The sequence below is a fragment of the Rissa tridactyla genome, chromosome 2 (genome assembly GCF_028500815.1).
Source record: "Rissa tridactyla isolate bRisTri1 chromosome 2, bRisTri1.patW.cur.20221130, whole genome shotgun sequence".
Taxonomy (NCBI): Eukaryota; Metazoa; Chordata; class Aves; order Charadriiformes; family Laridae; genus Rissa; species Rissa tridactyla.
In genome coordinates this window covers 137,895,256-137,920,093 of record NC_071467.1, presented here as the reverse complement: position 1 = coordinate 137,920,093, position 24,838 = coordinate 137,895,256, and the positions used below count along the sequence as shown (strand labels likewise).

General features: G+C 36.9%; 1 protein-coding gene across 1 annotated transcript in view; it reads right to left on the bottom strand.

The window, feature by feature from the left end:
* Nucleotides 1-24,838, bottom strand: part of THSD7A (thrombospondin type 1 domain containing 7A) — a 294,355-nt gene that overhangs the window by 66,580 nt on the left and 202,937 nt on the right. Inside the window, exons 9-10 of the mRNA XM_054191500.1 lie at nt 12,201-12,392; nt 2,475-2,709 (exon numbers count right to left, since the gene is read on the bottom strand). Of these exons, the coding sequence (XP_054047475.1) occupies nt 2,475-2,709; nt 12,201-12,392 (427 nt within the window). The remainder of the gene's footprint in view (nt 1-2,474; nt 2,710-12,200; nt 12,393-24,838) is intronic.

Below are 24,838 nucleotides of genomic sequence, written 5' to 3'. Positions count from 1 at the left end.
TTGCCCTACGTGGACTGTCGGAGTAAAATGTAAAGACAGAAGAAAAACATCACTTCTACGTATTGGAGCTTTTGGCTCATAGCAGGAAAAACGTTACTATGACAAGCTTTTCCTCTTGTGACTGCTGGGCATCTTGGACCAGAGAGATGAGAAACGAGTTTGATATTTGGATTGGATCAGTTGGGGAAGGTTGGCTTGCATGAGACATCTTTCTTGCCAGGCTGAAGGGAGCACAGGCAAGTCTAACAATGAACTACCGAGAAAACGTGGTCTCTCTGGCCAGTGGAGAACTGCACCTGTGCCGCTGTGGGAGGAGAAGCAGGGGGAAAGGAGAAGAAAAGTTGAGTTGCAGCTTTACAGGAACATGTTCTTCAGCAATAACACTTGCTAGTTCCTTATTTCCATTGGTTGTCTCTGCATTTTCCTGTCAATTCATGTAAACTCCTCGGAATATGATCCATTGCTGTGAACCAGCACCAATTTCTTGGTGCCCTCTTATGATGACATCTCTACCCTTTCTCTTTTCTCCCCTAAAATAGCAATGTGAAAGGCCATGAAATATAGCTATAGCAACATAAATCTCCATCATCTCTCCATAAGCTCTTTCTACATTTTTAAGTAAAATTGTGCCTTGTTTCTATGTAGTTCATAAAATCGTCTTATGTATGCACGGCTGTATTATATATGGACAGGTACACTTTAAAAACACATTTGCCACCAATCACATACATTGACTATGTTTTCCGAAATTTTCTATAAAGTTAAAATTCAAAATGCTTCTGAAAAGTATTGAACATTGGCTTACTAATGCCTTTTTTCATAAAGAACAACAGAATTACAAGCATACAAGAAAAGTCTGAATTATAGACATTCACTGTTTCACTGAGAACTTAATCTTTCAGGAGCACTGAACATTACAGCTCCTCTTCAGATCCCTGGGCAAGGCAATTAGTTCAATTAGAACACCATTTCTATCTTTTATATTGTTTGTATTTAGTATATGTGGCTTAAAGCGAAGTATTGATTTTTTTGCAGTCCTTACTCAAGGTCAAATTAAACAGAAGAGATACAAGCTGAAGTCTGTAACTTGTGAGGTAGATAAGGCCAATAATATTGACTGTATCATACCACAGTAATCCTTTTTATTAAGGGGAATTTAAAACAAGGTTCCTATTTACGTTTTCGTGTTAAATGTCTGGTTCTTTAAAAAGGATTCCGTGATTTTAATGTGACAATTTGAAGGATCAACTAAGACTTTTTTTCTCATTTCACAGGACGCATTTATGACATAATAAAGAGCCCTCCTGCCAAAAATTTAAGATCAAATCAAAAGCAGACACATTAACAGTAGATTTAAAAAGGAAGATAAATCATTAGAGGTTTTTTTTTTTAATGTAAAATGAATACCAAATAAAAAATATAACGGTATCATGACCGAATAGAACAGCAACTTAATGCAGATACACAACAATTTAGATTACTGAATGTGCTGACATTATTCCCCATATTTCCATTTAAAGTAAATTAGGAATAAGTCTACCGCTGAATAAAGCAACAAATGACAGGCACCATGCAAATAGTTAGTGTGAGAATAGCTGCCTCATGAACTTTCTAAATGACCTCTGCTATCAGCTCTTGCAGCTCTGAATCTGTCCTGAGTGGGAAAATTTATGGACTGCCAAACTGTACGAAGATATTATCAAATGTATTTTACTAGCAGCTAATCTGTATTTAACCCTGGTTATATATTAAATTGCAAAATAAAATCATTGGGCCAAAGAGATCTCTTAAAAACCCCACGTATATGGGAAAAATCCCTTACAAAGGTTGTCAAACTAATGTTCAAACTAATGCCCTGTCAGAACCGCACTACTCTTGACCTCCCCTTGGTCTGCGTCTGAGAAGATGCACTTACATGGGCTGTACTGTATTTAGACACAAAACAGTATTTTTGCATGGAACTGCACTAATTCACGTAATGCACTGCTTCCTCGGAGGTACCACAAGGATCTTGGAAATGGTGCTCCACTGCACACCCCACACTTGCCTCAAGAATTTTATCTCGACTCAACTTGATGATGGCCATGGGACATGGACACGAGGGACATGGTTTAGTAGTGGTTTTGTCAGAGTTAGGTTGATGGTTGGACTTGGTGATCTTAAAGGTTCCCTTCCAACTTAGATGATTCTATGATTCTATGATTCTGTTGCAAGGAGCCAACTGGATTTTGCAGTCAGTCAGCTGTCAGCAAAACCACCACTGTAAATATCACCCATAAAAATCAATAGTGAGAAATGTATTTTATAATCCTTCTGTAGCTTCAGTTTTGTATTTCTAAAAGATTAATTGGTCCCCCATGAGAACACAAAGATGGGAGTCTTTTTATCTTTGCATGTAGTCATAGGTGATATAAATATAGAGTAGTAAAATCCAAAAATATTTACATCATGAAGGTATTTTTTAAGATCTTTACTTTTTTGGTCCCACTTGTCCCACGTTGACTCTCACACAGATGACCTTTCTTGTCTGCATCCCCACGGAACAGGTGGCCTCCCCGTTCCAGCTGGCAGAGGAGTTGAAAGCAGAGACAGACGTATCCTCTATGCACTGTCCCCACGGGCCGGTCTGCCAATGATACACAGTGCAAGAGTGTTCGTTACAGCTGCGTGTTTCCTGCAGAGCACTACTATTTGGGCACTGTATTCCTCCTGGAACAATAAAACAGGGCAAGAGTTCATGCAGTGGAAGGAAATAAAGTGTTTTATTAAAAAAAAAACCAAAACAACCAAACAACAATACTTCAAAATGCTATTAGTTATATATTATCACTTTGATTACATGAAAGAAATGTTGTTCCTTTTTCCTCCTCTTCATATGCCCAATATGGACTTCGACAAACTTCAGTCAACAGATTACGCAGAACAGAACGGACATGGAGAGTAAATGTAAATGATTAAGAGAAAGATACCAAAATAATCCTAACTTAGGTAACACACTACTTTTATGTGCTTGGAGTAATCTATAGCCTTTTTATTTTGGGGTTCTCGAAAAGAGACTAGATCACATAAAGAAGTATGAAGGCTCTAGGCAGAAGAAATGGTTAAATGTTCTAGTTATGCATGTGTAGAGACGGCTGTTTATGTCTAAGTCACGGATCAATTAAAAAGATTTTTGGAGCTCTTGTCCTAGCTCCCAGTGGATATTTATCCATGTTACGTAATTACCAAAGAGGATGGCACAGCTGGCAATTTCAGGTCGAGATTGAGATAACAAAGGCCGGTGCAGGTTAAGATTAAAATGCATTCATGTGTCAATAATTGTGAAGAAAAGCTCAGACAATGCTATCTTTGTTGCGTCCGGTTTCAGGTAGTTATGTTCAGTTTCTTATATTCAAGCACTTCAAAGCTAATCTCGCCTCCTAATCCTCCACAAGTAAAGAGGAGGTCTTTCCTACCAGAGTTGATCACAGGCTACTAGGTGTCTAGCCGTGTGAGTAGGCAGCACGTCTGCTACATCTCTGGTGTTACTAGATATACAGAATCCAGAATCTAGGTTTAAGAATTGATTTAAAGATTCATGACCGACACAGGAACAATAGGACTCCTATCTCCAGGTGACAGAAAGCCAAGGAAAATGTAAATAACATTTTAGTCTTTCCTAAAAGACAAGAACAATAAGAAAGATAACTGAAAGAGGAGCTTTTTATTAGTTACTGTAGATGACCATACAATGCTTTTCTCTAAAGAGAAAAATGTATGCTCACACCAAGCACATGTCAGAGAGTGTATTAGTTTTATATCCCACTGCTGAGCTGTAGGTTGATCTCCTGCTCTACAGATGTGCAAAAAGAAAGGGGTTTTAAGCACTTATTGTTGAGAGAAATTAAACAAACAAATAAATGTAATCAAAGAAACAATGGACCCTTCAAGTACTCCAACACAATTCAGTCAAGTATGACAAGCATGAAAATACTTTATATCCCAAGGTGCTTTTATAGGATGTCTAGATCTGCAGCAAAAATGAAGAAAGGGCCATTCTAATGAAAACACAGGACAACATCCAAATTCTCAAATTAATTCCATAGATATTTCTAACTTCTGACTTTGGGCTAAAAATATTGATGCAACCAAGCAACAGTAAACATCATATTATCAGAGATGTCATGCCAAAGACCAGCTAATCTTAAATTTTGCAAAGGGGGATACGAAAAACCTAAAAATGTGTCAATGTAATTAAATGACTGGAATGAAATTGGTTTTGGCTCAGAATGGATGCAACTCAAGTCTATCAGACTTGCTTAAAATACATGTCAATATGCAAAGCATTACGACAAAATATGTCATAAGCATGTTCCTAAAAAAGGAAATAAAAAACCAAATGGTAAAATAAAATTATATTATGTAGTAAGTTTCCAAAAGTTATCCAAGCAGCTTCTTTTAGGAAAAAAATATCTTCCAGCTAACACCAGCAGGTAGGAATATAAGCAAGGAAATTAGGAAAGGGAACGTATTTCAAAAATTAAAAAAAATCAAAGATAGTAAAGTCATAAATTATTTGGCATGGGAGAGAAAATTGAGTCATATGAGGAGTCTAGACATGTTCCCCCAGTAAAGGGGTTAAAAAAAGGAGAATTTAGAAGAGATAAGGAAGATTACTAAAACAATTATTTCCATCTGATGTTAGTTTAAGAAGAAACACAAGGGAAAAATTTCAGCAAATTCATCAATTAAAGGGGCATGTGTGGAAAGAAATGTTTCCCCAGGAATGTCTGCCACAACCACCAGTTCCTAAGGCATTTGAGAATAAAGTGACAACTTAGATTTAGCTTTGACAGCAACACGAGAAAGTATATTCAGGGAAAAAATGAGAGTGACATTGACTTGTAAATGAAAAACATTGGGGCATGAATGTCGGCAGCTCAGTGGGAATCCAGTTCTGTTCAGATTAAACCAGTAGTAAAAAACTATGTAAAGACTGAACAAAATGTGGAAATAATATTACTGAAATATGAAACAACTATCACTAGTACCAAATCTTTGTAATATTAAAAAATATACTATTTATTTATAGTGTGCTATTCTCTCCATTCCCTTGTGCTCCTTCAAATTAAAGTAGATACAGAAAAAGCAGAAGGGGTTGGAGATACTCTTTACAACACCTGCATAAGGGTAACAAGATCAGCGCTGCTCAACTTTCAAAACATTTCACCAAATCAGGACAGGTTTGACAGGAATATATAAATTAATGAGTATCACGGAAAAAAATAAAATAGACGTTTAATTTTATCAGAATACATGTAAAAGGGACATACAATACTAACTCCATTTAATATAATACATGATCAGATAACTGTAAATAACTGCTTGGCAGTAGTGAAAATAAGCATTTTGAGGTACAAAAACCAGTTGAAGTGTGTCATTTTGGATACTTAAGCAAAGCACACTTGGAAATGAAAGGCTGGCTTTACAGAGGGACCTGCATATTACTCATAAAATAGCAGTGATGTGAGGGTAGTTTCCTCAAATGCTTTAACAGAATTGTCATATGCTTAGATTGCTTTTCTGCCCAGTTTGGAGCTGGTAGTGCGTAAGACACCTTGCTCTAGGATATTCAAGGATTGGATTTTGTAAGTCTTTTTTTGTGACACTCTCTTGATAACTTCCAAATTTCAAAACGCTTAACATTTTTTAAGGCTTTGAATTAGTCATTTTGATATCACTCATTTTACAAATGCATGCAATATTATATATGCATTTCAAAAGAGCTGGAATAATCTTAAAGGTTGAGAAAACAGATGCGACCGAAGTGCCTCTTGTAAGCTAGAGAGTGAGGTGCTAGTCACTCTTTCTTTGCCTTAGGAACGAGGTAGGCACTCCTCCAGGCAGCTGCACTTCCCACAGCCAGACGTGGTCAGTACGTGCAGACCGCTAACAAAAGGTCAGAGATTGCCCTGTTGGTGCACATCTCCTGTTCCGGTTCTGCAAACGTTCATGCTTCCTCACCCGGTGCGTATCGGTTATACGAACCAAGCAGACCTCTCCCAGAATACACAAGAGGACTGGAGTCTGAGTGGGAGATGAGAGGTCTGCCCTCAAGTCCTTTCTCAGACAGGAGTTGAATCCCAGACCCCATGCTCCAGGCAAGCTCAGCTGAGGGGCTCCTGAGCAAAAGGGGAAGCACGGTAACGTCCTCTCCCCTGGCTCGCCTTTACACGCCTGTGGCAGGTCACTTTGCAAGTCTGGCCTGAAAATTCAGGTTCCCCAGTTGCAAAACTAAGTGGCTTTTTATTCCTGTTTCAGCTGAAATCAGTTAAAACTCATGAAAATCCCTGTCTTCTCCCAAATTCATCGTTTGGTGAATAAGTAGTTTGCTATGAAAACAAATACTCAATTCTATGCTTTCAGATTTAATTACCAAGCACTATTATTTCAAGCCAGGAAAATGCAAAAATTAAAAACAAACATCCTGAGCAAGTGTACGAAGAGTGAACACATAAAAAAGCCATAAGCATAACTCCTCTTTTGCAACTATGAAGTCAAAGTGCACTGGAATTTTAACAGGAATAAAATTTTAAATCATATCAACCATGATTTGCCTAGAGTTGAGAAGAAGCTCCTTTGATCCAGCTATTCCTTACATGTTCAGTAAATCAATCTTGCAGATGTATGAGAAGTATGAGCTACTGGCCCCTGTCAAACAGAATACCTGATGAGACGGAAAACTGATATTCTATACTACCTAACTCAGCGATGTTTAATAGTCTCTGATATATGAGGTCACACTAAATAGTCCTTCTGACATTATACTTTGCTAATCTATGAACATACTGTAGCCACAGTATGATATTGCCATGCATATGCATCCCTGCCCTAAGAGAATATTTAAAAAAAAATCGTCCTTTGCTCTCATGTTATTAAATTAAGCTTTTTAATCAGATTATTTTCTTCTTTACATTTGACTTGTGTGGGGTTTTTTTTTTTGATTTTTACTTTTCCAAAATCAGTAATCAGTCATTTACTACTGATAAAACCTGGAATGTATCCACTATATTGGTGTTACGCTGTATGACACTGATGTGGCAGTGTCAGTCAAAGGCAGTATATAATCAATACAGACTCAATCTGCATATTTACTGTTTACTAACAAATTAAGACGCATTTAGTACGTTTTAGTCTCAGGTTATGGCCTATGTAAAGTAGCATTAGTGCTTATTGCTAATTATATAAGTTTTATTGCAAGCAGGAAATAAAAAAATAACAGAAATAGTAATCAGAAAATAAAACAAAAATAGGAAACCCTGCATTCAATAGGGATAGGCTGAGCTGTATACGATGCCTTTACTTGACTTATGCAGAACAACTATATGGTGTATCAGGTAACATCATTATGTCCTCTGCTGTCATTTTAAATTTTGACACAGTGACTTTCCTGAGTTTCTTATTGTACCATGAAGATGTATTTGACAGTGACACAAATGAGCTACCACTATAGGCAGGCTCACAGACAGGCAAATTTATAAATCACTTCACCTTTCAAACATTCAAGCTGAGGACAATGATCTCAGAAAAGATATCAAAAATGGTTATTGTGACACCAGTTTCCACATGGAGTCATCTCACACGTTCACAGAAAGTCTTTATCTTAAGGAAAGAGACCTCTCTCTCTCTGTCTCTCTCCATTGAATACAAGGAAATAAGCCCATCCCAGATGTGCATAACCACTCTGTGCTGGAGGCTCTGCATGGTTTGACCATGCGGAAGAGGTGTTGTTCTGAACAAGGAAATGCTGCTGAGAGGGTGTACGGCCAAGATCAGCTCCTGGCTCAAGCAGAAGTCAGCGTGGTGCCGGAGGGCCAGTTTTATCCCAGAGCTCATTAGAAAACTTTGTCACTACTGTAATTTACATACGGCTTCACTTTTTCCTGTGAAGCTATTCTTGTCACCAAGGAATTATTATAATACTACTGAATTATTCCTATTCTAACTCATCCAAGAAAATCGATTATACTGTGGCTGTTTCCCAGTGGCCAGTTATGCTAACTTGATGGTTTCTTCAAACCAATTCAGCAGCATATACAGCTGGGAACTAAGAAGAAAAATAAGGTCTTAAGTGTGAAATGAAATAGCTCTATCACAGACAGTCATCTGCCACCATTAACAGATAAAATGAGAGGATATAGTATTTTTTATTTCAAAGAGGAGAGAAAGTGAACAATCACAAATAATACTTTGATAAGAAGCCATCTGAGATCCAGATAAAAGAACCTATTTCATATGTATTTACAGACCCTCAAGAATTTCAATAGGGTGCTCATGTTTAAGTACTGCAGTGAACAAGAATTAAGCATTTGAGATACTTTGAGGGAATGCAGTATTCCTTGTGAGTGTAATGCCTTCAACACTTTTGGTCTTGCCAGGCTTGTAGGCAGAATTCTCCATGGCTAGCAGGAGGATGCATGTGATCAAGGACTCAGTGATAAACCCGGACTCTTTATGTCATTTTAGAATCTAAGTTCAACCTTATTCATAGATTGGCAGCAGACTTGCACATTCTTTCACTAATTAATGTCCCATCCTGATATCATAGGAATTGTATATATTTATGTACAATATATTTGAGCTATTGTGTTCTGAATAAAACCTCTCAAATATCATAGCTATATTATATAGGAATTACTATGAAATGTCTTAACTAACCTGGTCTGTCTCTTATACCAATAGTTCAAGGAAAGGTTCAAAGATCCAAAAGGGAACACCTGGGGGACCACTCACCTGAACAGAACTGATAGCTATTTTCAGAACTCAGTTTTAATGTGTAAATGGAATTATTGGTCTTTCATTTATGAGACTTGGGATGTTTAGGGAGTCTTCATCAACAGTAATGTGCATTTTTATAAGCTCTGAATAGAACTGAGAAGTGCATGTTTCCCCAAAAAGGTTCACATGGAGCTTCCTTTTTTTAGCAGCAGAATACAGACTTTCAGATACACGAATATATTCTGTGCCCCCAGAGCATAAAATGACCTTCCAGCACTGACTACATAATCAGTGTTTCATGTTTTGAGAATGCTGCTGATCCCTGTCATCGAGTTCTGGAGGTGAAAAGTCATTCAGTGATTTGTCACACAGCAAATGACTAAAAGGCATAAGAGATGTATGAGGAGAAAGATGACAATAACTCTAATTGCAGTGAAGCATAAAATATAAAAGCCAAACTGATACATTTTGAACATAACACAAGCAAAGGTGTAAACTACCTTCCAGTTAGAGTTATAACGACACGCTGAGCCTTGGAAGGTTCTTTTATTTATTTATATATTTTTATTCTCTGGAGTTTGTACACAGTGCAAAGGAGCATGGTGTTGAAGACACCTGACCAAGATGCAAGGGAATTGCTATAAGCTAGGTAGACACACCAGCTTGTATGCTTAAAAAAAGTACAGAAAAATCTCATCTCAGAATAGTGGTAAAGAGGCCAGGGTTTGAGCAAAGATACTACAACATCTAGGCAATGAGTTGGCTTCTCAGCAGTAATTTAGGGTTCTCTTCGCTACTACCTGTGTAGTTTGAGACCTGTCAGTATTTGTGATCACTCAGTGCTGCTTCTGATCATAGAGCAACAGACATAAATAAAATTCATAGATACAAAATCCAACCTACGCTTAACTGCTTTGCTTCATCTGCAGCCTTGTAAATTATCCCTAGACATGTTAAGTACCAAAGTCAGAATAAAATGAGTACTTTTTAAAAAAGAAGGATAATAAAGTGGAATAATTTTCTGGAGTAATTTAGGTTTCCACTTCTGTGGCACATTTGCCAGAATGTTAAATTTCTGTCTCCTGTAAAACCTCATAAGCATAAGGAAAATCTATTATCTTGACCTACAAGAAAAGCAAGAAGCACATTAATATATGCTTATTTGAATTATCATCTGAAAATGTGACTCTCTGTTTCCCTCAAAATGAGTCTATTTGACACACTGTAAAAAAAGGGACAACATAAAACCAAATTTGTTTCTAATTTTAAGAGCATTTCTAATTTGTTACACAGATCCATCTAAGTAATTTACTATTTTAATCATTGATTAAAGTGAGTATAGTTCCTATTGCTCTTACACTTGTAGCAAAGGTTTCTTTTGAGGAAAAGGTTGAAAGTGTCCTCTCCACTACATGTTATTTTGCAATTTTCCGACCTATGTCAAATACACCGAATACTTTTAGCAATTAAATTAACTGTATTTGCAAACAAAGAAGTGTCTTGGCACCAAGCTGCATGGTGTGGTCAACACACGGGAGGGAAGGGATGACATCCAGAGGGACCTAGACAGGCTTGAGAGGTGGGTCTGTGAGAACCTCATAAAGTTCAATGAGGCCAAGTGCAAGATCCTGCATGTGGCTTGGGGCAACCCCAAGCACAAATACCGGCTGGGCGGAGAATGGATTGAGAACATCCCTGAGGAGGACTTGGGGGTGTTGGTTGATGAGAAGCTCAACATAGTCAGCAATATGTGCTTGCAGCCCAGAGACCCAACCATATCCTGGGCTACATCAAAAGAAGCATGGCCAGCAGGTCGAGGGAGGTGATTCTGCCCCTCTACTCTGCTCTAGTGAGATGTCACCTGGAGTACTGCATCCAGCTCTGGGGCCCCCAACATAAGAAGGACATGGACCTGTTGGAGCAAGTCCAGAGGAGCGCACGTCTCCTATGAAGACAAGCTGAGAGACTTGGGTGGGTTTGTTTAGCCTGGAGAAGAGAAGGCTCTGGAGACACCTTATAGCAGCCTTCCAGTACTTAAAGGGGACCTACAGAAAAGATGGGGAAGGACTCTTTATCAGGCAGTGTAGTGATAGGACAAGGGGTAATGGTTTTAAACTGAAAGAGGGGAGATTTAGATTAGGTGTTAGGAAGAAATTCTTTACTGTGAGGGTGGTGAAACACTGGATCAGGTTGCCCAGGGAAGTTGTGGATGCCCCATCCCTGGAAGTGTTCAAGGCCAGGCTGGATGGGGCTTTGAACAACCTGGTCTAGTGGGAGGTGTCCCTGCCCATGGCAGGGGGGTTGGAACTAGGTGATCTTTAAGGTCCCTTCCAACCAAACCATTCCATGATTATATGATATGATGAAGCCTGTCCCTTTATTTTTCCATTTCTCAGAATGGGCATTCTGTTTCACTACTTCCATACTTCACAAGTTTCATTTTTCAGCTAAATTTCACCTTAACTCTGAAGTAATAAAATGCTTAACAGCTTTAAAGAAGAACTAAAACAACCATATATCCTTTTATATTGGAGGCATTTAACTTTACTGTCAGTAACCCACGTGAGTAAACGTTTTCCAAGAACTCTTTGGTGAGTACGTCTCCTTGCTGCCAGTCCTGCACAAGGCATTTTACCAGTTGGACCCCCGCACACCTGACATGGCCATTTTAGAACTATGTTACATATAGAATACATTTGCTCTATTACTCCCCAAAATACTTAAGAACAAAAGAATACAAAACCATTTATAGGAAGCATGAAAAATCATCAAAGAATAGAAATGAACCTGTATCCAAAACCTTCTTCTTCTTCTCCTTTATATTCCAGTTGTGTGTTCTCTTTGTATTTGCTGCAGATGCTGCACAAGGACCATTTGCGTGACTGGAAACTATTCACATGAGTGAGGATTTGTAGAGTAAAACCAAAGTCTTACTATGAATAATAATGTCAATAGGGTAACATTAGTTACCAATGTGAGCTAAGAAGTTACAAAAGCCATTTCTTAGCATTTGAACTCATTAAAACTCTCACCTTTTCAGCATTCTTACTTATATCCTTCTAAATTGGACCTAAATTATAGCTAGAGTTACTAACAATCCTCTATAAATATCTTTTATAGAGCTCTGTATAGGATAAATTGTTTGCGTTGTTTAATTTAATAGAAAAATGGAAAGCCATATATTCAAAATCAAAATAGTAACATTACGCAGAATAAAAAAAAGCAACACTATCTGAAATAAGCAAAATAAAATCTCCTCTTTAATACAGCTTTAGGTACCATAAGTAAATGTAGGAAAAGCATTTGCATATTTTTCTATATTTAAAAAAAAGCACAACTCCATCTAATAATTTGCTTCTGTTGATCAATAAATGACTTTGGCATTGCAAAGACAATTGAGAATTCACAATCAAACAAGATTCTGCAAGAGTATGCGCCCTTACCTTCACCTGCATAGGCCAGAATGGAGCGGGCACGCATCTGCTTCCCTTCTGTGGTTTTGCCGGAGCAGGTGTGTGAGCAGGAGGACCATGCGGACCACATGCTGAGCACACAGTCCTTTGGGCACGGAGCTTCGCAGACAACCGGGATTGGGTAGATAGCATCTCTACACAGCTGTCTGTCAACCTCTTCTCCTGGGAAAGAAAAGGCCAGTAGCAGTCTATCATTTGTTAAATTAACTTAAAATGAGCAATTTAGTCCAGATGGGCACACAGATAAATTAGATTCTGTTCTTCTATATAAACAAGGTAAATAGATTTTTTATTAAAATGACTTGTCTCCTCTGCCTTGATTCTAGAAGAACATGCTTAAACCTAGTTTAATTTGATATTCTGCTGAAGCGAATGCCAGCCTGGGTGGTCTTTAGGCTTTCATTTTGTTAATACATATTTGATTCCACAGAAATGAATGACAAAGTATAAAATACACCCATACAAAACTGTATACATGGAAATGCACATATATTAATCAACTAGTCTTCATCCATGCTTGTGGGAGAAGGGGAAAAGTAGCCTAAATTCCAGCTCAGCCAGTTTTACAACCTACAATTCATCCTTTGAAGTGCAGCTATGCATCAAAATATGAAGAGTGTTGTAGTAAGCTGCAGAGTGTCTTGTTTGGTTAGAAAGATCTTTATTTGTTAGCCAAGCCAGTAACACATCACTCTTTGTGTCATGGAAGTATAAAAAGACCTATGCATTTGTATTCTGTCACATCAATGTACACATTTTATTATAATAAAAAGATCCAGGCTGGTATAAATTGTTTAATGAAGTACTAGCTAGTGTTAAAGTAGCAGGGCTGCTTTTGTTTTCAGTAAGCAAATCGTGGGAGCACTGTGCGTGAGATTTGTCTGCACAGTACCCTAATCACAAAGTGGTTAGTTTTGTAAGGTAACATGATTTCTGGATCAAATCAGTTAACATTCATTAAGTGAGGAATGAACAAATGACCACACATTCAAAGGTCAGTAAGTCTCATGGACAGTGGAAAAAGCCTCAGGATAAATCTTCGCTTTGAAAAAGAACAAAGGAGGGAGAGGTTTGGAGTCACTGTTTTAGAGTTATAGCTTTGTTGTCACACAACCGATTACAGAAAGTGCTTGCAATGAAAAGCACCAGGAACTGAACAGTAGCCCCATGTGTAAAGCCAGTAACAAGAAACTGAAAAAGCTGCATCTAAGAGCACACTGGACTTCCAAGGCCTTGTAAATCACATACAATAAAGGCATGGAAAGAGTCAGTCTCATTCATAAACATGAAACTTTTTTTAAAAAAGTTTTTTAAAAAGCATAACATTTCAAAAGCATCTGAATGCCTCTTGTGTTATATGATCCTTGCTGTACCTTCATAAAACCTTCTGTTGAATTACGATTAATCTACTGAAATGTTATTGAAGCATTACGTGACCTTGACGGGACTGAGCGGGAGTGTCTATAGCATTGCACTTGCTATGACCCATCATGTCAACCCTTTTCCTTTAATAGCTAAAGTCAACAAAATAGGGTCTCATCAAAATTTGCAATGAACATAAGTCTTGGATGCAACAACACTTTTGTTAGAAATAATCATTAAATTCTCTATAATTTAACAATAAAGACATCAGCCAGTGTTAATAACCACCACCTGGATTCTGAAAAGCTAATTCAGTGAACACTCTGAATGTTGTAAATGAAGCCAAAGATCTATAAACACTGCTTTACCCAAGCCTCAAATTAGGCTTTTATTGCTTAATAGAATAATAATACAATGAATCAAACACTAATCTAAACAGAAACTAAACTTTTGTCATTCAAGGTTTACAGTCTTATAACCTCTCGAATAAGAATCTCTGACACATTGAGTTCCTGAAAACAAGAGGTTCTTTAGGACTAGCGACATATCATGAGTCCCAGAATTATTAATGACCAAATTCTTTATAAAAAGAGGGAAAGATGAGGGCCATCCATCCAATATTATATTCCTTTAACCACTGTCAAATATTTTATTCATACGGAATCTTTCGGCACAACAGAACTGCAAACATCAATCTTCCTTGTCTCTGCAAACCAGGGGCAGTCCTGCAGCTCGTGCTTTTAAAATAGCCTAAAGAAGTCATAATCATCTGAATTATAAAGACCTTTGAGATCAAGTCAGTCTCAATAGCTGTATTTTCTCATATTAAAAATACAAATTTGAGCCCTGCCAAAGGCTTCATAGATCTCCCACATCAAGTTCTGCTTCCCTCACTGGACTCAATCTTTGCATCAATTGCTCCTTCTCTTGTACCACAGGTCATCACATCCTGACACCAGTGCAGGAGGGATTCCTGCCCGCTTCATCAGAACGGCATGCGTTCAGGTCGAAGGACAAGATGGAGGAGCAGAATGCAAACTTCCTTTCCAAAGAACAGAAAAAAAAAGCTAGAAAAGGAGTGAACCTTACTCTCAAATTGCTCCATCATGAGGTAATACTTAATGAGATAAACTGCTGGGATACTGTCACACTTTGCAAGAAATACTACCATTACAATAAAGTAATGTAAACATGGTGTAAACATACAATACTATATCATGCTTATTTATTGCCTGTCAACCAATGTCCTATTAACATCAAATTCAAGCTAAATTTGGGGTCACATTGAGAAATTGTGTTAAATTTGTTTCAGTCCAAGTTTTATATTTCAAATAAAAAAAACCCTTCACTCTCTCCCAGAATCAAAGTCCTCTTTCATCCTTTGCTTTTACAGAGAAATTATTCTCGAAATACGTATTTTCCATAACACCATTTAGTTTTTGTCAACTGTCCAATTCTTATCTGATGAATTCAACAGCATAAATATGCAGTTGGAAGGAAATTTTTATAATGGGTACTTCTTATCTTCAGGGAGATATTTTATTTAGACTAAATTGTTTCTGACATTTCACTAATGATTTTATGAACAACTTGACCTTTGTTGTCTTCCTCTTTAAAGTGCATAGTGTAGTCAACTACCAGGAACCACTCAACCATATGCTGGGAACAATGCCAGTGTAAAGACTAATGCTACTTAGAAAAAGTCCGATTTGAAAAAGTTTGTCATGTGTAGTCTAATATTTTATTTGAAATTTATAGATATATATTTATGTTGCACAAAAGTCAAAGCCAGAACTCCAAAAACTCGAGTCAAAGGTCTCTGCACTGAATTATTTACACTCTAAGCAGCAGAATGACAAAAAGTAAAAACCAGAAAGATAAAAACTCTTCACTGTTTATCAGTTGATTTGTTCATTAAAATCTGGGATATAGCAAAAATCCACATTCAGAAACAGGACCTATGTAGTTGAATGATATTTCTCTCTTATGCAACAGATGCACGTTTTGAGCTAAATTATCCAAATTGCACTGAAGGGAGTGACTGCAAGTAGAAATGGCAGGAGGCAAAAGAGGTTTTCTTTTTCAAGGACTTAAAATATCAAAAACTCTTTAAACCTTTGCTGGGATATTTACAGACTTATATCATCAGTAAAGACCGCCAAGGAGATAGCCTTTCAAATCCACATCCTTCCTTGAACTGTTACACGGGATCCAGCTAAACAATCAGCAAAGTGAGCCACTACTTTAAAACCTCCTTGTGGCCATCGCCTTGGTGTGAAGAACTTCTAGTATGTGTGCGCACGCCAGCGCCTTTAGTGAACTACTGAACTATTTAATTACTTTAAAGCAAAAAAACAAACAAAAACCCCCCAAATAACCCCCCCCAAACCTACTGAATAGGCAAATTTTTACAGATTACAGAGAGGTGGCGTGTGAATAGCATGCAGAAGGAACTGGCTAACTGTTAGCAACTATCAGACTGTATTCATATCACCATTCTTGTTTTATTACATTCACAAAGCAGATACGGTGTCCATAAAAATTTGGTATAGATACTAAGGGTTGGGCTAGACTGCAGAAGACCTATGTTCTGTGTTTAACGTAGTTGAATCATGTCACTCCTTTGTGATTTTGTTTACTCATCTGTAAAATGTGTCTGATCCTTAAGTTTCTTGTAAAATGCTTTAAGAACTTTCTGATGGGAAGCATTCCCAGAGCTGGTATCACTAGAGAGACATGGCAAGGAAACCCCTTGCTTATTGTGCATCTTTTAACACGATGCATGCTTCAATGCACAGTGAAAAATTGCTGTCAAATTCTGACCTGTAGTAAATGGAAAAGCAAGTGCTTAACAGAGGGCAAAATTTTTTTAAAGCCTTAAATTGAACAGTAAAATCACTGCAAGATCCAATGAGGCATAGAGAACAACTGAAAAAAAACCCAACATAAAATAAAAATGCTGCTGGGATCCTACGCAATAAGGCAAAGAACTTGGTCTCAATCCTGTACCTGGAAACCAGCCTCTGAAAGGCTGAACTATAACCTGATACAAACTAAGTAAAAAATGTACAATAAAATCACAATAAATGGGATCAAATCAAGAGAGTGCTTTGAACATTAATATTGAACATTTTTTTTTAAATGCCTGTGTAATCAGTAAAGGACAGGAATATCACAGAATGGCAAAACAAATCATACAGTTGTATTTCAAAGTCCATAAAGAAGTTAATGACAACAACTAAGCCTAAATGCTAAAACTGCAGACTTCAGACTTTGTACTGCTGATGTGTTGAATGTGTTCAAATTTACTAGAATATCTGCAATTCTAAGAAAAAAAAGGCTCAGTTATGCCAATATCTTCTTTTTGGGGCTGCTGGTAGCCACATATGATAGTCTGCTTTTAAATACAAGAGACCACAGGAAATTACAGTGTATCATTCAAGCGTTTTTTAAGCCTGCATGTTTAAAATGATGACGTAAAAATATGAAAGGATGGAAAAGACTGACAGGTCAAAGCACTGCATGATCTGGATGTACTGGTTATATATAGTAGGGTACATACTGTGTTGTGTGTATGTGACTCTATCAGTTATAAGGCATCGCTTGCTCAGTGGATGCCTTTTCAGTGAAGCTGAAAAGGAGGCACACAATATGTCATGTGTTGGGAAACCACTGGGCACCTGAAATACTTGCTAAGGCACCCCAGAGCCCACTTTTTTAAAGGGCTCTGTGTTTGTGGGTGAAGAAGGCCTTGTTCTTATTCAATTACCTTCAGTGATGTCTCTAAGCATGGGGGCTGCAGGAAAAAAAATGCAGTTCGCACGATGTTAAAATCTGTGAGCTGTGTGGTTGCCATTTACTGTTTCCTTCCTTCTCTGTGTAGAAAAATAATCAACAGGAAAGTATTACACCGCCTCCTGTAAGGGTTGTAAAGGCTGAAATGGCCGAGACTGTTCTTTATCTGGAATTCCCATGCACTTTCCCATACACATCCCTCCCACATGAGGACCTACACTTGTCCTTACGCTGACTCCCTTCTCAGCCTTTGAGTGTACTGAATGACCTTCTCAGACTGGCTCAGGAGCCAAAACTGCTGTGTGGGCTCCGCCCATCAAGAGCAAAATATGCCTATCTATACTCAAAACTCAGTAAAACCAGGTCTGTGGTATGTGCTTAGTCCCATTTTTCATACGGAAATAATTCTAACCAGTCTCCATACCCAAAGTTAGTAAAGCACATGCTTCTCAAACCAGTTTTTGTGTGCTACAGTTTTACAATTTTTGTGTTATTCCTGTAGATATACGAATATAATTTGACTAGAAGAGGGGGATATTTACTATTTTATTTTTTTTTTATTTTCTTACAATTCTGAAGTGCCTAAATGTCTGTCTTAATTATAACTCAGGACAGAAAATAAGCAAGAAGATATTAGTCTAAAATGTAATTGCTTCAAAGGTACAAGAGAAAACATACATATCCAAATTATCCAAATTTGAAGTTTTACACTAGACTTTCATTTGTAATAACCTTTTCTATGCATTGGCTGATTAGTTTAATGCAAAATGGGCAATTCTTCACATTACAGAAAAGCTATTAAAAATATCATGAAACCATACATTTTCCAGATGCTAGGACACCTTATATCTGCTAATAAGCAGATAGTAATCAATCTCCAGGATAAACTAACATTATCATTTTCATTTCCAGTACTATTGCATTTCTTTCAAATCACTAAGCAATTACCAGTCCCCAAAGTTCCCCACTAAAGGAAAACTCCTGCCTGCCTAGCATGAACCGTCACAGCAAATTAACCTCTCCTTCCAAACCACGATGCTGCAGCAGTAGTGTGGATTTTTCTTTTTCAAATGATCAGAAGAGGTAGAGAACCACGTTGTGAACTATGCACAGGGAAAAGTGGAGGCCCATAACACTTTCATTCAACTTCTGCCCTTTTGCATAATCGGGCACTTGCGATCTTGTCTTCCTCAAACCTCCTCATCTTACTTCAACTCTATCAGAACTGCTGATTGGAAATTCAGTCTCATACCATGACTGATTTTGATTTTTATTTTTTTTTGGCAATTCTTTTTGTTTCACTGTTTGGTTGTGTGGGTTGTTTTTTTTTCTTATACAAGAGGAACTCTCTGAGGAAAGCTGTCTTTCTCATAGCACACATCTCTAATTAAAATGCGTACACAACTGCGAAAGGCTGACCCAGATTTTTCAGTAGGGAGAATTTAGAAGTTAATTTCTGAAAACCTAATCAAATAAGACCCAGAAAGGGGAAACAATAATATTTTCATGCAATTCATCATTTACCATCTTGTTTAGCCCAACAGTCTTCAGAGTATTTGGAGGGAAAAAAAGTGCAACAGTATCTGACAGACCAATTTTTGCTCTTGAACCCGTTCAATACTTGTATATAACAAAAATACTTTGATAGACATTAGGAAACTTTAAATGTTTTATTAATCCCAGCAGCCTTCATAACATCTTGACAGTGTTTATTCATGTCTGCTCCAAAGATAAAGGCTGTCAACGTAAGCTTTAATGTTAGTAAAATGGCAGTGCCCTTGAAAACAGTAGCAACACTATGGTATGTTGTATGTAATTATTTTCTGTTCTAGTTCCTGAATGACCAGCTGTCAAAAAATCTCTCTGCATGAGGTAGGTTGAAAAATTTTCAGCATTTTGAATAATTTTTAACCTCTCTAATTATTGAACATGAAGCAGCATTAACATACAATTTATGTTCTCAATATATTCTACTTCGTTGGCTCCGAAGCTTTTCAACAAACACAATATGAAAAGGTGTTTTTTTCCCTTGTATTATTCTTATCAAGTGAAGTTTCTGCTTTCATTTCCATCGCTTAGGTGCCTAGCTGGTAGCTCAAAGTGTTAAATCAGTTGCTAATTCCCTAATCACATGCCTTTCTCTCAATTGCTTTTGCTAAGTAGCATCTGCATTTAATTAAGTACATCTTAATTAGTTGATGGTTAATATTCGTGAAGTCATTTTCCTCTGAGAAGCCTAAGCAGAAATGGCACTGATTTCAATGAAGACAAATGCACTAGTTTCTCACATCTGCTCATTATGCAAAAATGAAAGAAAGTTGGTCTAATAGTTTAATGATATGAAAACATTGTAGGATTGTAAACTGTTTGATTTGGAGATTGGTGTGTGAAAATTTACTGTGGTTTGGGTTTCACTGTAGACTTTCAAGTAGTATCATACAGCCTGTTCCTTACTAAAAGGAAAATGATAAACATACCTTGGCCACTTACTCAAAAAACCATCATGGATCTCAAACATGGACGGATTTTTTTTTTTTTTTTAAATGAGAAACTTGCTAACACAAGCGCATATACCTTCATCGTATTTACACATTTACCATGACTGCACACACAAAACAGTGACCTGTAGAAAAGGCCACTGACTACTCACTTTCCCTATGCAAACACTGGAAGAGATGAATACCTTTTAAAATGTGGGTTTGCTTTTTTTTTAAGCAAACATTTACAATGAAAAATGACTGATGATGGAAGGAACAAACATTATACAAAAGAAAAACAGCAGGAGCTTAGAAACCCACCATATCCAGTGTTTCTCAAATCAAATATAATAGCATGTCAACATACTTAAGCAAAAATCATGATCTTTTTAAGATTTACTATTCCTTAAGGAGATGAAACAATTTTCCTCATGTATTCACCTTATGGGAAAAGAAATTTTGATGAGTAGGAAGTTAGTGGCTTCAAGAACTCCCACATTCACGAAGAAATCGAATTCCAACCATGGTACCTGAGTGCTTCTGCTGCTCCTCTGTAGCCAAACCAGTAAATGCTACTACTACACTTCGGCTACAGCTCAAAGAGTGGCAGCTATGTAGAAAGAATGCAGAAGCAAGTAACCCTCTGCGAGGGGTTTATAGGAAAGCTAATTGATGTGAAAGGCATTCTGCTACAGAGGTTAAGATAGTTCTGTCTTCCCTGTCCTTAAGCTCATCCAAAGTTTCATTCGTGCAAATTTCAAGAAAAGTGAGTCGCTTCTAAGAAATCCAGTCCCCTATTCCTTAATGCATCAGGTAAAGGTAAAGCTTTGCACCATACGCAAAACAGCTATAGGAATTATCAAAACCCAAAATAATGCTCCTTACTTTGAAACAATGACAGCAATAAAGGGACAACTCTGAAACAAAAATGAAGCACGTATTTTAAAGATGTATATTTCTTTCTAAAACTGCTTCAGATGGGAAAAGTCTTTGGATGTTCTTTGGATGTAACTGGTTAAAAATAATGAACTCACACCTTCCGATATTATATTAATGCTTCCAGTAATCTCATTTTCACGTCTGGTAATAGAAGAACATATGTACCTCCATTAATATTAGAGTCATCTATCAGAATTACAGTCATGTAGATACAGTCTAAATTTGACAGAGGAAAATAAAAACAGAGAAAGGAATATTATTTCTTTATCCAAATAATATTTTTTCAGTGTAAAATGCAGTGTAATCTGTCATATATGTAAGAAGGCCAGATGAAACAACAGTATGAAAAAATAATATTCCATAACTATGTTAACTCAGAAATATACTGTAACCTGAGGTATATGGTCGGGGAAAAAAACACCTTATTTTTTTTTCATTAAAGTGTAAACTTCTTATTTATGCTTTAATTCTTTATAAGCATGAGAAAAGCGGAAGAAACAGTTCTGCTCACTTTGTCATCTTAACAAAAAGAACATTTTGTGCTACCCACTTTCAAACTTAACCTCTTATTCCTTTATACCCTCTCCAATTTTTCACTATTCTTTCCTAGTTTTAGCCAGGTTGAAAAACTAAATTACATACATTTCACCCAGAAAATATGGAAAAAGGTTTTCCAATTCTCCCTGTATTTATTTACATAAATTTGTAAGTGGTAGCCACAGTATCAGTTCCCCCAAGCATAATAATTAAAAAAAATATACGTGAGGTCAGTCCCTTCACTATACACAGAGAGGCACACTGAGGATGTCTTGCAGCACCAGCTATGGCTTAAAAAGTAATACAGCCTTTTTATCCCTAACACAACACTGTAAGTTACTGAATGCATATTTTGTATTATGCATCAAAGACTAAAGGAAAATTCTTCTTGCAGATGATACTTTCTTTCAATTTTCGCTACTTCTGATGCCACTGAATATCCACCAGCATGAAAGAGGCTGTATCTGAACTATTAGTAATAATGTGAGTATCACTGAAAAAGAGTGATCTAAATAGGAATACTGAAGAATTAATCCCAATTAATTAAAATCGGACTATGAAGGAGATTAGTTAAACTGTATTAACATTTTGTATGGCTCCCCTTATTCAGAATGAAAGAGAAAATACTTAACAAATAGAATTAAGGCCACCTTAATTCTGCATAAGAAGATTCACATACACTTTTAATATAGTTTAACTAATATTATTTTTGCAGTTAATTTGGATCAGCTTTCCTAAGTGTCTCCATGCAGACAAGACAAAGTAAACAAAAACGGAAACGTGGTATGCCTTTAGCCAAAAAAATCTGCTATGCTTTAACTTCATGCCATAGTAAACTTGTACCACAGGAACAGTAGTCCAATATTTCTAATAAAAAGCCCAGCAGAGTACCTACACATAGCCTAACCACAGGAGTAAGATTTTTCTACTCCTTGACAGGTAGTTGACGCGTTTTCACGGTTCATTTGCTAATGTAGTCTTACTGAGAATGATAAGGAACAGAGAATACAAGTGTATTGATCATAACCAAGTGCAGTTGCCTTCTAGTGTCAAATAAGCCAATCAAACGTCCTCTTGATATGAAAGAAAAAGTAAGTTTGATGACAGGCTGAGGTCCTATTGAGAATAAAATCAATATTAGTCATGGGACCAAGTGGGATCAATACGTCAGACCAATAGGCCATTTTAAGCAGAATGGGGAAAGGAGGGGAAAAGTGCTGACAGAGCTCTAAGGAAACAAGAAGACACAGTGCAGGAGGGTGAGATCACTTGAAAATTCACAGGGCATCTCGAAGAACACTTGGTCAAAGCACCAACGCGCCTTAAAAAGATATTGTTGATCCCAAGTTCAACCGGACATTCTCACAAACTTTTCCCAAGCAAGCCACAATTTATTCAGTGATAAAAAGGTATAAAAGTATGACTTCGAAAATAAAATAAAAAAATGCTTTCTTTTTTTTTTTTTTTTTAAATGTCACAGAAACTCTATGGTGTTTATTGGTAAGAGTAGGATTTAAAATACACGGATTTGAAAATGCAACATGTATCTATTTTAGCATTGAACAATGTCTTTTTGTTTATTTCAAACCCATGAAGTTTTATTACTCACTGGGAATTATATTACTACTTTTTTAACTGCTGGGTATTCTCACCAAATTTTTGAGCTCATCAGATATGGACAAATAGAGTGTTGTAGCCTTTAAAAAGGTTTCACGGGTATTTTACCATAACTACTATTTTAGACATTTCCCTCTGCCCTCCAATAAGCAAAACATTAAGTGGAGAACAAGTCCAGGAAGGGTAACGGAATGTCAGCGATTTCAAACAGGTTCCATTAGAAATTATAATTCTGACGTGCTGATCTGAACTAGATTAACATTCAGGAATATAAGTTAGGAATAGAAGCATAAAAAGGAAATAATAGGCAAGACTACAAAAACAGTAGCATGAAAACAATGTGACAGCTCCACTAACATCAGTAGAACGACAGCGCTCGCCACAGTCAATCTTTTCAGCAATTCCCTACACTGCGGTACCAATCAGCATATTTTAAACAGCTGCCATAAATGGCCTGGTTTTCAAGAAACACTAAATATCCATCACTTTCATGAACTTCAGGCTTCTCATTTTCTGCATAAATATGAGGTTTGGAGGATAACTTTATAAATTTAAGCTCAGAAGTTCACAAAGTTGCATCGTAAATTGATTCATAAATACTCCAGCACTGCAGTTTCATCACCAAGTATTTTCCTAGAATTTGGCCACCGACACTTTAATGTTATTCCTCTCTCTAATGCAAAAGCGTTACCCACAGCTGAAGGGAATGACTAACGGCATGCAGCTGACAGAATATTAGATGAATTTTTCAGTTTCTCAATTAACGAGTATTTCACTACTATAAAGTGAATTTGCAGCAAGTTTACAGCCATACTTTCATAAATATCTGTGATACCTCTTGCCACACAAACATACCTGTAACTCAAGAGTGATTTTAAAAGAATAAGAAAAATTATTTTTTATAGTAAAAGATGATTGCAAACATTTTCTTTGCATTATTCATCCAGCTGCCGCTAGTACAGAGTTGTCACTCTATATGTAATCTGACAGATCAATTCAATCACAGTTAAAACACAGGACCCAAGAGGTCTAAAAGAGATCACTGCTACTGTCATGTTTACACATTTCTGAGAAACAGTTTTATAATTAATTTCATGGATGCTTCTGTCTGTGTCCTACTATTGGCAGATAAAATGCAGTCCTTGGAGAACATCTTTTTATCCATCTTGCAATGAATATCTTCTCATCATTACAAGTGGAAGGCACAGCATGCCTTTGGAGAGCTCAGGCTGCGAATTAATCTTGTCTTTTGGAAACATTTTCATAACTGGTTCCTCTCTAGAAGACTAAAACCAACCCATCCTTTTCACTTTTCCTTTTTCCTGGCCTCTCAGGTTCATGGATTCAGAGAAAGAGCTCTCAGGAAAGCAACCAGAGGTAAACACCACTGCCTTTCATAAACCTATGCTAAATTAAGGAAATACAATAACACTGTCACACAACAAAACCAAAAGTAGCAGGAACACATCTGCTAGTATAGGTACATTATAACTTTTCTGCTTGGTTAATAAATTATACTGGCTAATGTCCTAAAGTCACAGGAATCTGACAGGTTTCACTGCACGTTTGCACTTAGTCAGAGAGATCAGCTGTAGCCTGGATATAAGGCTCCCTTCCCCTACTAGGAGAACATCACTGTTTTTCTGGAAGCCTCCCACAAGATTTAAGAAGCTTCTAGCTGGCATTATTCTTCTTTTTCTCCTCTTAAAAAAAAAAATAAATATTTCCATTCTGAGACATTTAGAATGAGAGATTTGAGGTAGTTTCTATTTTATATCTTTTCTCTGTAAAATACTAATGGAGCAATTTGCTAATTATAAAATAATATCAGTACCAATAAAGGATGTCTCAAATCAGTAAAATTAAAATGAAACATCTGAT